A 12,354-nucleotide genomic window follows, 5' to 3' on the forward strand; every position below is an offset into this window, starting at 1 on the left:
ACAAGCAGGCGTCCTGGGCCTGGGAATCCCGCTGTAACCCCTGTGTCACACCCACACACTGCCCCTTTGAAAACACGTTTACTACAAGCATCAGGACTGGCTAATGTGTGCACACCCGTACTCACCCTGAACCCATGCCTGTCACGGTGGACGGGACCCTGGGCCCCAGGCAGGCGGCTGAGGGTGTGAGCACTCACCTCACCACGGGGTCATTGAGGTCATTGTAGATGTTGATGCGGCCCACAAACCTGGCAGAGAGGCATGTCACCTGGTGGCGCCCACACCCAACCCCAACGCCCACGTCCAGCACGTCCCACTCGGCCCCTTGGGGACCCCCGTCCCAAGCAGCCGGCTCGGATGGCGCCTTTGAATTGAGAGCGACACGTCAAAGTTTAACCAGCTTCTGTACCAATGCCCTCCACCTGCAGCCCACCAAGTGCACAAACTACACAACAGGCCTAAAGCACTGGCTGCTGGTCCCCGACTCGGCCTCCTGGGGCAGCAGGCTGGTGGGGGGCCTGCTATAGGTCTCTGACTCGGCCTACTGGGGCAGAGGCTGGGGGGGCCTGCCATAGGTCTCTGACTCGGCCTCCTGGGGCAGAGGCTGGGGGGGCCCTGCTATAGGTCCCCGACTCGGCCTACTGGGGCAGAGGCTGGGGGGGCTGCTATAGGTCCCTGACTCAGTCTCCAGGGCAGCAGGCTTGTGCCCAACCACACATCCATGTGCCAGGATGAAGGAGGATCACATGGCAATGGCCTGAGCTCCCAGGCCCCCTTACTTGTAGAGGTCAGGCTGCGGCTGTTCACACTCGATGGTGGCTTGCAGCCCCCCAATCTCCTCCTCCGTGTGGAACCCCTTGGTGTCCTGGACAGCGTAGTGAGTCTGCAACAACACGGACAGAGAGTGCCGCCCTGGTGCTGGCACCTGCATAGCGTGGCAGCACGGGGCTCAGGCTCACCTGGGGCTGAGATGAACCGGAGGGAGGCTCTCTCTCTCTCACACACACACACACACACACACGAGGCCCACAGTAGGACTGCTCACACGCACACAAGGCCCACAGTAGGGCTGCTCACACATACACACATGAGAGGCCCACAGTAGGGCTGCTTACACGTGAGGCGCACAATGGGACTCTCACACACACGAGATCAACAGTAGGTCTGTTTACACACACACACACACGCACACATGCAAGGCACACAGTGGGGCTCTCACACACGTGAGGCGCACAGTGGGGCTCTCACACAAGATACAGCATGGGAACTGCACAGGTAAGGCGTGGTACCTTATGGCTTGACTCCCCATCCAAGCTGGCTGTGGTGACGTGGCAAGTCCCATCAGCTCGGTTGCTGGACAGGAAGATGAGGTCACAGGGAAAGGTCTCGTCCTCCTTGACCATGACAATGTCCCCCACCTACCAGACAGAGCCCAGCAGCAACAGTGAGCCCCCAGGGCCGCAGCGTCCAGTCTCACTGGACGTAGGGGCCCATGGGCTTCCAGAGCCCAAGGAGGTTTTGAGGTTCCAGCAGCAGGCAGTGCTGACATGGGGGCACTGCCGTTTGCAGGGAAGCCACAGGTGAGCATGCTAACAGGGTCATCAACACTCAGACCAGGACAGAGCTGAGCCACGGCCAAGGTCACACTGGCTGAGTAGCTGGGGCTCTACAGAAAGGCACGCTCATGTCACACAGCACAGGGGTCCCTCTTCACCCTGTTTCATCCTACACTTGGGTCTACACCACATTCCATCCTACGCTCTTGTCTACACTGCAGATGGGTCCCTGTTCACCCTATACCATCCTATACTTGTCACTGCCCTGGCTTGGAGCCTCAGACTTGTCCGCACTGAGTCCATGTCACGTGGACCTATGGAATGTTCAATTCCATGGCCCTTTGGAAGCCATGTGGACAGGAGGGCTGCTGGGCAGTGGCACTGTGGGGTGAGGCCCAGGAGGGGACCGGGCGGGCAGCGGGGATCCAGGACGAAGCCTCATGGACTTGCTGCCCTGACCAGAGGGCACAGAGAAGGGACCTCAGCAGAGGCTGTGGGCGCAGGGGTCCCCGGAGGGCGGACCTCTGCCCAGAGGGGCCCTTTGCACACTGACACTGACCCCGAGAGGCTGACAGGGAACTCAGCTGCCACCAGGGGCACAGGCCGAGGGCTCTGTGAGTCTGCAGTCACAGAACCCGCGAGGGACGCCAGCCGGGTGGCAGACACACTCTGCACCGTGCCCTGGCCCTTCCATGCTCCCAGGAGGACCAGCCGCACCTGGGACGCAGCTCTGTGCCCCGAAGGGGGACACCAAGGCTGTGAATGGGGCCTGGGCTAGGGCTGCAGGCGTCACACAGCCTGCAGAGTCGCCACGGGAGCGCCCTCGGAGCCCCTCACCCGCAGCGCCCCTCACCCGCAGCTTCCGGCTCTGCTTGCGCACCAGCTTGCCATGCTGGATGAAGTGGACCGGGCACTGGTTCATGGCGTTGTCTGCTTTGTGACGCAGCCAGTCTTCATAACCCTGAAGGGGGCGGGGGCGGGAGGTGAAGGCCAGGCCACGTCTGACCACGTCTGCGCATGCCTGTCAACTGCGTTTTCTCACGGCCTTTGGCGGGCAGCCCCACAGCCTGGGTGCTGTGCAGCACACCCTGCCTCACCCCAGGACTCCCTCATGGCAACTGGCAACGGCCCTGCTGGGCACTTCTGGGCATGACCAGGACACTCTGAGATTAATTCCTCTAAAAATTTTTTTTTCAAACGATTGATTGGTTTTTTATTGGAAAGGCAGATTTACAGAGGGAAGAGAGACAGAAAGATCATCCATCCACTGGTTCACTCCCCATGTGGCCTCAATGGCCAGTTAAGCTGATCTGAAGCCAGGAACCAGGAACCAGAAGTTATTTCTGGGTCTCTCATGTGGGTGCATGGTCCTGAGGCTTTGGGCCATCCCCAACTGCTTTCCCAGGCCACAAGCAGGGAGCTGGGTGGGAAGGAGCACCCGGGACACGAACTGGCACCCATATGGGATCCAGGTGCAAAGTGAGGATTTAGCCACTAGGCTACTGCGCTAGGCCCCTGAGATTAATTCCTAAGGGCACACCTGGCTCAGCACCCTCACAGCCGTGCATGGAGCCTGCCTGCACCCACCCTTTCAGCAGCTGCTCCTTAGACCTGCACCGTCAGAAGCTCCTTGCTGTGCCAGTTCCGCGACACTGCTGTCCTCAAGGTGGGTCGGGGACACTGCTGTCCTCTACATGGGTCGGGGACACTGCTGTCCCTACTGCGGGTCAGGGACACAGCTGTCCTCACTGCAAGTCAGGGGACACCGCTTTCCTCATGTGTGGGTCAGGGGACACCACTGTCCTCACTGTGGGTCAGGGACACTGCTTTCCTCATGTGTGGGTCAGGGGACACCACTGTCCCCACTGTGGGATCACCTATAACACTGTTGCTCACTTCTGCATTTCCAGATTAGAAGTTAAAAAATAAAATCCATATCAAATAACTCTTCAATGTTCCCCAGTTTTGCATCCAGACGCACTTATGCTGAAAACCCGCTGGCCATGCAGAAGGGCGCCTGCAGCCCTGGGCAGGCGCACAGCCCTGTGCACCACAGCCAGGCACCCACAGCAGTCGCCTGATTGGGACCAGGCACATCATGGACGACCCGCGTCAAGGCCGCCTGATGAGCAGGACTCGGCCCAGCAGTGACATCAGAGGTTCTCAACTTGCAACAGCCCAGCCGAGATGCAAGCATCACACACTGAGACGCCTGCAGCCGGTAGGGGACTGTGGCTCAGACACAACTGGGAATGCAGGTCAAGAAAGCACATGGGGAAGGAACAGGATGTGAAGACGACCTGCTGTGGAGGAGACAAGCAGGGGGAGCTGCAAACACATGCTCCCACAGACGTGGAGAAAACGGGGTGGGGTAGGAACCAAGTCCTGGGGGGGGATCTGCCAAAGTCACGACACTCAGCGAGCCCCTTGTGGACCTAGAGCAAGCTGACTTCAGGTGTGGACACAAAAGAATGAAACTGCTGTGTGAGTGACTGTGTGTGACCATGACGCTCTCTGCTCTGCTGTGTGTGTCAGTGTCACCAGGTCTCACAAGGCCTTGACACAACTACGCGTAAGCAGCGTTGCTCACAAGAACCATCACATGGACGCATCTCAAAGGTCCAGCCGATGCAGCAGTGTCCATGTGCAAGACGGACAGAGTGGGCACTCTGCCGTGTGGATGCAACGCAGAGCCCACTGCGAGGGTGGGCTAAGTGCTGCTCAAAGCTGCTCTGAACAAGCCCCGGGGGAGCGGCCCACGGCCAGCCCCAGCCTGCTGCCTCTGAAGGGCAGGAGAGCACCACGGCAGCACAGACCACACTGCTCCGCACTCCGCAAAGCCCTTACCTGCTTGATGGCGGTGACAGTGATGACGAAAAAGAGGGGCAGCCCGCTGGTCACGGGACTGGTGGGCGTGTCGATAATTAGCTGTGAGAGAGAGAACCACGCTGCTGTGCCCGCGGGGCTGGTGCCTCACGCTCCTGTGCCCGGGCAGCGAGCAGGGCAGGAAGACACCACGCTGCTGTGCCCGTGGGGCTGGTGCCTCACGCTCCTGTGCCTGGGCAGCAAGCAGGGCAGGAGGACACCATGCTGCTGTGCCTGCGGGGCTGGTGCCTCACGCTCCTGTGCCCGGGCAGCGAGCAGGGCAGGAAGACACCACGCTGCTGTGCCCGCAGGGCTGGTGCCTCACGCTCCTGTGCCCGGGCAGCGAGCAGGGCAGGAGGACACCATGCTGCTGTGCCCGCAGGGCTGGTGCCTCACGCTCCTGTGCCCGGGCAGCGAGCAGGGCAGGAGGACACCACGCTGCTGTGCCCGTGGGGCTGGTGCCTCACGCTCCTGTGCCCGGGCAGCGAGCAGGGCAGGAGGACACCATGCTGCTGTGCCCACGCTCACGCCAAGGGCCCGGCTCTGTTACAGGGAAAGTCCAGCGAGCCGCTGACTGCTGTCACACGCTATGTTCCTGGCATGATTCAACATTGGGGAAATTTAAAGTCCTCCTGCACGTCTGACATACTGCTCCTCTGGTCACTCCTTCGGGCAGGGCAGAGGCAAGGCCAGCCAGGACCCCCCAGACCGCACACCGAGCCCTCCCCACGTCTCAGCCTGGACAGGCCTCAGACAGAGCTGCATGTCCACCCCCGACACAAAGGACCCGCACAAGCCACATATCATCGAGACAGACACGTCACCCCGTGGACCTCCAGCAGCCGAGCCAGACTGCCAACCTTACCTGCACCAGAAATATGATCAGAAAGTAGAAGTTGGCAATTCTTCTGAACTGCTCGAACAAGTTCTTGGGTATGAAGTTCCAAAACGTGTACTGCAGCAAAAAGGGGACAAAGGCACGTTGCTGCGGTCAGACGGCCTTCCTGCCACGCCACGGGGAGCGCCAGCCCAGCGCTCCCGCTGCCAGCTCAGAACACGTGCCCTGCACCTGGCACTGCTCTTGCACACGCCAAGCAAACCGCAAGTCCGTGCTCCCAGGGTGGTCTTCCTGAGCCAGGCCCTCCGATGGACAGAGCAGCAGAGTCCCCCGCTCTCGGTGACCAGGTGTACAGGGGAGGACACTGCTGCCCTGTACACTTCCTCTGCCACGGCCACTGGGTCTGAAGGCAGCCTTTGCCTGAGGATGCTGGCGAGGCCTTCTGCAGGGCAAGCTATCCTGGCCCTCCTTGTGCACCTGCAGCGCCCCAGGCTGGCCTCGGGCTGGTGCCAGCTAAGCCCTCACACAGAATGCCAGGATGGCTGACAGCTGAGGTCTGGCACCCGCCTGGCACAGTCCCAACTGCCAACATACTCTAATTCTGGCTTTCCTGCAAACCTCAGAAACAAGCTCTTGCCTCTTAAATGGGCTCTGAGTTAAAAGGTCCATTAGCCTGCACAGACTCTTCAAGGAGACACTGCGGGATCACCAGATGCAGTACAGAATGAGGCACACGCCGGCTGCTGTCAGTGGCCAGCATAGAACCAGCCTCCATTCCTCACCCATCTCCTTTCTAGACAACACCAACTCCCAGCGGCACTGTGCTTGTGGTCCCGCCCAGGCACTAAGGCACACTCAGTTACCACACAAATCCATCAAAATTCCACAAATTCCTGAAGGTGTCACTTAGCAGGAGGTCCCCCAGAGGGCAGGCCTGTGGTGCAGAGCTGAGGGCTCACCCGTGTCAGGGGTCAAGTCCCCCAGAGGGCAGGCCTGTGGTGCAGGCTGGGGGGCCCACACCCCAGTCAGGGGTCAAGTCCCCCAGAGAGGAGGCCTGTGGTACAGGCTGGGGGGCCCACACCCCTGTCAGGAGCCAAGTCCTCCATAGGGCAGGCCTGGGGTGCAGGCTGGGGAGCCCACACCCTGGTTAGGGGTCAAGTCCCCCAGAGAGGAGGTCTGTGGTGTAGGCCAGAGGGCCTACCCTCTCCATCTGGGGCCAAGTCCCACAGAGGGAGATCCCACCAGGGCCTGTCAGGGGGCCGCCAGCCTTGTACCAGCTCCCTCCTCACGTGCACCCGGGTGGCAGCAGGAGATGGACCCAGGAGCTGAGTGTGGTGGCACAATGATGGAGGAGGTGGCACGTGGTTAACACACTGCCTGGGGTACCCACAGCCAATCAGAGCTGCTTCCACTTTCAGGGACTGGCCTCTGCAATGAGTGCACACGGCTAGGAGCCCAGCCTCTTCACTCCTGGTATGGGCCCTCCCACAGGGAAAGGGGGGAGCTGGGCCCTCAATGCCCACACCCCTACTGAGGCAGAACCTGAAAAGCAGGGCTCAGCAGCCAGATGCAGCAGCCACGGTGTTTGGTCACCTCCCCACAACCCCACACGGGGCTTTGTGAAGGAGCCAAGGGCCCCCGACAGACTCAATGTGCCAGGACAGGCCACACTGCTGCCACACGGGGACTGGGCCTTCCCCATGCTTCCCTGAGCACAACTCTGTCCATGGGGAAGCTCTGTGCCTGCAGGGGGCGCCAGTGGGGGTGGTGAGTGCAGCTGGCTCTGTGCCCGCAGGGGGCACCAGCGGGAGGGGCGTGAGTGCACCATCCATCCACCCCCAGGTCTACACCAGCACGCGGGTGTACATGGGTATGGTCAGTCTCCCTCTGGAGACCTTCACCCAGGACTGACCTGGGAGGCAGGGCTGTGTCCAGGACAGGATGGCTAATGCCGCGTGCAGGAACCATGTCCTCCTGGCCTGACTCACCTTGGAGGAGACAATCCTGTTGTCCGGGTATCTCTGAGGGATGTATGCCTCGGCACTGGGAGGGGGCTCCCTGTGCCCCACATAGATGGTCCGGCTGTCCACCCAGTTCTCCTCTCCAGCGCACTGCGAGGGCAAACACAGGGTCATCAGCGGGCCTGCGGAGCTGCACGTGGCAAGGCTGAACACACGCTGGGGATTGGGGAGACCCGGCACCCAGCCCCGACAGACCTCACGCTGCAGGTCCGCAGCTCGTGCTGCTGAGGGTCGGGGTAGACGCACTGGGAGTGTCACTTCAGAGAACAGCAGAGTGCACACAACCTCCCCAGGAATGATGCGGGCTGAAGGAGCCAGGAAACTGGGCCCGCGGGAGCAGCCGACAGAGCCGTGGCCCCCACACTGCTGCATGTTCTCTGGTTCTGTGTCAGGAACCTCTCCATGGCCCAGCCCCACGGCCAGGAGCCACCTTCCAAGCCCTAAGGGCTTCAATCCAGGCTTATGCAGTCACCTCCTTTGCTAACGGGCCTGCTTTGGGGACAGGGTCTGTCCCCATGTTCAACCTGCCCCATAGTAGCAGCAGCAGCCACACAGCTGCCTCCACCAGCCTGTTGGGGACAGTGAGTACATGCACCACCTCTGGGGGTCGGCAACGAGCCCCTTGGGGTCACAGTCCCTCTGGGTCAGCAACGAGCCCTGTGGGGTCACAGCAGTGCCTCTGGGGGTTGGCAACAAGCCCTGTGGGGTCACAGTCCCTCTGGGGGTCAGCAACGAGCCCTGTGGGGTCACAGTGCCTCTGGGGGTCGGCAACGAGCCCTGTGGGGTCACAGTCCACTCCTGTGGGTAGCCCAGCACCAACCTTCCACCCTGACACCAACACCAACCCCTCTCCTCTTTGTCGCGGGTGAGTTTTCCCCAGGAATAAACAGAGGTCTCCACACAAATCACATGAAAGCACTTACTTCCTTCTTATCAGTCTGGGCTGTGGATGAGTAGAGGGGTGGGGAGGGTCACCTCCTCTAGAGTGAGAGCTGGGGACCATGGCCACCAGCGGACCCAGCACCAGGGGGCGCCCCACAGCTCCAGGAATTCCAGTGCAGTGGGCAGCATGGGATCAACACCCACGGCTTTGAGCCACGAGCAGTGCCTGGGGGCCACAGTGCGGCATCTCCCTCTGGCTCACTTCTCCAGCAGGCACCCTGGAAGGCCCCCTGCTGCCCCCTGCTGCACTCCTTGGCCCCTTGCACAGCAGCAGAATCCCTGAGTGACGAGACCCTTGGCACCCCAGGCCTCCCACCAGCATGCGGCTCAGCAAGTGGAGGGAGATGGGCAGGGACTACCTGGCATCCAGAGCCTGGCTCACCTGCCAAGCTCCCGGTGACCTGGGGCAGCCCGAGGGCAGTCTGGCCAGTTAGACCGGACAGGGCAGTGAGAAGAAAAGGCCATTCACGCAGCCTCACCAGGGGGCTGAAGGCCTGCAGTGTGTGACTGTGCCCTGAGGTACAATGCGCATTTTAAATCAGGACCTGTGGTCCCCACATAGCCACAGGAAGAGGAAACCCTTCTAGTATAAGGCACAGCCTGAGCTGTCCTGTTTAGTCCCAGGCCCAAGGAAAGAGGACAGAGGTGGGAGGAGAGGGGCAGAAAGGAGACTGCCGGACAAACGCTGCAGGCCTTGGTCGCGGATGCTGGAGGCAGTGGCCCGGACACGGGGGGCTGTGTGCACACTCCCCCTCCTCCAGGGTGCTGGCAGTGCACCCGGCTCGGTTCCCACCCTGCTGTGACAAGGCTGTACCAACTCAGACCCCTGCACCTCAGAGCCACCTGTGGTCTCCACGGTTGGGCTGCACCCCCTGGTCTGTATCCCCAGCCCTGGCCCACCCCTTCCTCCTGCTGGCTGTCACCGCCCACCGCACTTGGAGCTAGGGGCTGGGGTCCGGATGCGAGCGATCTATAGGGCCTCAGCTTTGGCCTCCCGAGAACAACAGTGGCTGGACTGGGGTCCGTGGATGGGTCCATAGTCCGGCGTGCCCTCAGTCATGAGCAACAGGGGCAGGGGACACCACATACCACCTTCCTCTGGGGTGAAGCAGCGACCCTGCACTTTCCCAGGACACCCACAAAGCCCACTTTGCCCTTTAACCCACAGGTCAAGTCTCCTAAGAAAATGGGAGTCCAAAGGCATGTGAGTGACAGCTGTCAGTCACCAAGGCCAGCTGTGAGACTCATGGCTATGGGACAGGTCGTCCCCCAGTTCCCTTAGAGTAGGAGCCCCCGCCAAGAACGGGTGACTGGGTCCCCCACGGTGCATGGCCATCCCAGGCCCAGGCCGTGGGGGGCTCCTCTGCATCTCCCCAACTCTGAGGCAATGGAGGCTCCAACAGGAAGATCACAGCTTAGCTTGACAACCTGTAAAGCCAACCAGGTGCTGGCAGGTCAGGGCAACCCCACAAGCCAACCCGAGTACTACTTGCTGTCCTAGCTCTGGCAAAACCGGGGTCACAGCCCCTCCCAGGCACCCGCGGCCTTGGGCTGCCATTCTTATTTACTTATTAGACTTACAGAGGGGTGGAGAGACAGAGATCTTCCTTGACTGCCAGGAGCCGGGAGCCTCCCCTGGGGCTCCCAATGGGCACAGGGGCCCAAGACGTGGGCCATCCTCTGCTGTTCTCCCAGACCACCAGCAGGGAGCTGAATGTCCTCCCTTCCCCTCAGGCACAGGACTGGGACAGGGTTGGCGCTCTCCTGGCCCGGGTTGGGGTGGGGAGAATGCAACCTCCAGACGCTGCCTTCCCAGATCTGACGCTCTCTGTGCATGAAGACTACACTGAGGGAAGCTGGTTCTGCGACTTAACGTCCGTATTCTCAGTGTCTGGAGGGCAGTGTCCTGGGAGAGCAGCACGCAGCATGTCCACTCACCTGGAGACTGGGGGCAGCCCATTTCCAACCCAGCAGAAATAGAGGCCTCCCACCACTTCCAACAGTCCTAAGTCAGGCAGAACTTAGCAGGTCCCTTTGTCCTACCCTTTGTCCCTTTGTCCTGGCGTGACAGCCAGGACCTGCTGCGGCCACAGGCGTGACACGGCCATGCCAGCCACACGGGTGTGACACAGCCTTGCCAGCCACACGAGCGTGACACGGCCATGCCAGCCACACAGGCGTGACACGGCCATGCCAACCACACGGGTATGACACAGCCATGCCAGCCACACAGGCGTGATAGCCAGGACCTGCCACTGAGGACTGCAGTCCACGGTCGCCCTCTTGTTTCAGGGGCAGAAAAGAGGATGTTTCATTTCACTTGTCCTCGTCTGCAGGATTGGGGATAAAAGATGGGAGTCTGAACACTGTCCGTAGCATCGCCTGCCCTGTCTTGGGCCAGCACCTCCCCAGGAGCCTGTGATGGGCTGCTGTGCTGGCAGGGCCTACACACACACAGTCACCCGGCCCCAAGTTGCACGCTGGAGGCTGCAGCAGGGTCAGGAATGCTCTGCTCCCGTAATGGCTGAGTGGAACCAGATACTGACAGGTGTGTCTGCAGCTGGGGGAAGGACTGGACCCCAGGGACGTCCACACACACCGTGCCCCCTCCAGGGCAGCACCAGGGTCTGCCATAGAGACTGAGCCTTGTGGCATACACAAGCCCTACAGACACCTGCACATCACGTGGGATGAGGCAGGGACTGACACGGATCCACACAGACTCCCCGCACAGATCAACAGGCTGTGTGCACCTGGCCTCCGGGGAGCCTCACAGGGCCGACAGACCCACACAGACCTGCAGAGGGGCTCAGGGTGCTCTGCAGGGGTGAGGCTCGAGAGCGCCTGGCTGAGGGACAGACACCAGCACAGAGCTCCGGACAGCAGGCTTCTATGCGCAGGCAATGTCCACGCAGGTACAACTGCAGGACAGGAACGGGCATGGAAGAGGCTGGGGAGCAGGTGCAGGAAGTGACCAGTGAAGGAAACACTTGTAGCTATTTCCAGTAAGCAGCATCTCACAATGGATACTTAAGGGCAGAGTGCCCTACAGGTTGTCACCCCAGCAGGGGCAACTCAGAACAGGGTGTGTCCATGGACACACCTGCCAGTGCCAGCAACCAGCAAGGCCAAAGGCAATGGGCACAAGTGCAGTGGAGACTCTGCCTGCGCTCCAGGAAGGGACAACGGCTCCGGCTGGGACGTGTGGCAGCCCTCCCCCGGCGCCCACCTCGGCCACTGCGCGTGCAAGCTGGATTACAGTAAAGCACAGGAGGAAGCACACGAAGATGGAGACGTTTCACCAGGAGCCTGGAAATCGATTGCAGCTGGCGTCAGTCGCTAATGGAGTTTAGAATTTCAGCTGAAACCAACAGAAGCAGCTGAGGGAGGGACGTGGCACAGACAGCACCCACATAGGCCAAGCCGGGGAGCCCAATGGGCATTACAGATGGCCTTGGGCCTGGGCTGAGCGTGCCCCTGGCAGGGGTTCCGTGACCAAGTGCTGCTCTGTCCTGGCATGTTTCCACTGGGGGTGGTTGGGTTCCCCAGATCTCCTAGACAGAGAGAGACAGAAGACAGGGGTCTCCTACCCGTCAAATGCCAGCAGCAGCCAAGGCCAGGCAGGCTGATCCAGGAGCCTGGCGCTCAAAGAGGGTCCCGCATGTCTTGTTGCCCAGGAAACTAATGGAACCCAGGTCCTCTGACACGGGATGCAGCGCCAGCCCTCTGCTGCCCAGACATTCCCCTTACCTGCCTCTGAAAGCGCCCAGAGGCCCGGCCTGCAAGGAGCAGCAGGCAGTCTGTGCAATGAGCCCAGGAACTCGGGGTTCCAGTTTGCAGGGGGTCCTCACATCCCACACGAGAACCCTGGCTGATGTGGGAGACTCGGCACTGCTCATACCCAGCCACGTGCCGCGGCAGGTGGTGGTGCCGGGCTCAAGCCTCAGACCGGCTGTCGTGGCCGTTTGAGCAGGGAGCCGAGGGCCAGGAGCCCAAAGCTTCCATCATCCTGTTTTTCAAAGTAAGGGCAGTAAATAAGCTTCAAAAATGATACTATCAGATCCTGAGACCAAGCACCCCTCTGCGAAGGTCAGCAGAGTCCGTGGAGGCCTCAGGCACGGGCCTGCTCTGC

General features: G+C 61.0%; 1 protein-coding gene across 6 annotated transcripts in view; it reads right to left on the reverse strand.

Moving 5' to 3' along the window:
* The window catches only part of ATP11A (ATPase phospholipid transporting 11A), a 60,821-nt gene that overhangs the window by 29,959 nt on the left and 18,508 nt on the right, over nucleotides 1-12,354 (reverse strand). For all 6 annotated transcript variants that reach the window (XR_005884910.1, XR_005884909.1, XM_040991123.1 and 3 more), the window contains exons 2-8: nucleotides 7,248-7,370; nucleotides 5,287-5,376; nucleotides 4,404-4,484; nucleotides 2,410-2,517; nucleotides 1,290-1,418; nucleotides 780-883; nucleotides 198-248 (exon numbers count right to left, since the gene is read on the reverse strand). Coding sequence is in view for 4 of the 6 variants with exons in the window: in XM_040991123.1 (XP_040847057.1) it covers nucleotides 198-248; nucleotides 780-883; nucleotides 1,290-1,418; nucleotides 2,410-2,517; nucleotides 4,404-4,484; nucleotides 5,287-5,376; nucleotides 7,248-7,370 (686 nt within the window). In the remaining 2 variants the exon portion in view is untranslated. The remainder of the gene's footprint in view (nucleotides 1-197; nucleotides 249-779; nucleotides 884-1,289; nucleotides 1,419-2,409; nucleotides 2,518-4,403; nucleotides 4,485-5,286; nucleotides 5,377-7,247; nucleotides 7,371-12,354) is intronic.

Source organism: Ochotona curzoniae, unplaced genomic scaffold (genome assembly GCF_017591425.1).
Source record: "Ochotona curzoniae isolate NIBS_2020 unplaced genomic scaffold, NIBS_Ocur_1.0 contig_64, whole genome shotgun sequence".
NCBI classification, from domain to species: domain Eukaryota; kingdom Metazoa; phylum Chordata; class Mammalia; order Lagomorpha; family Ochotonidae; genus Ochotona; species Ochotona curzoniae.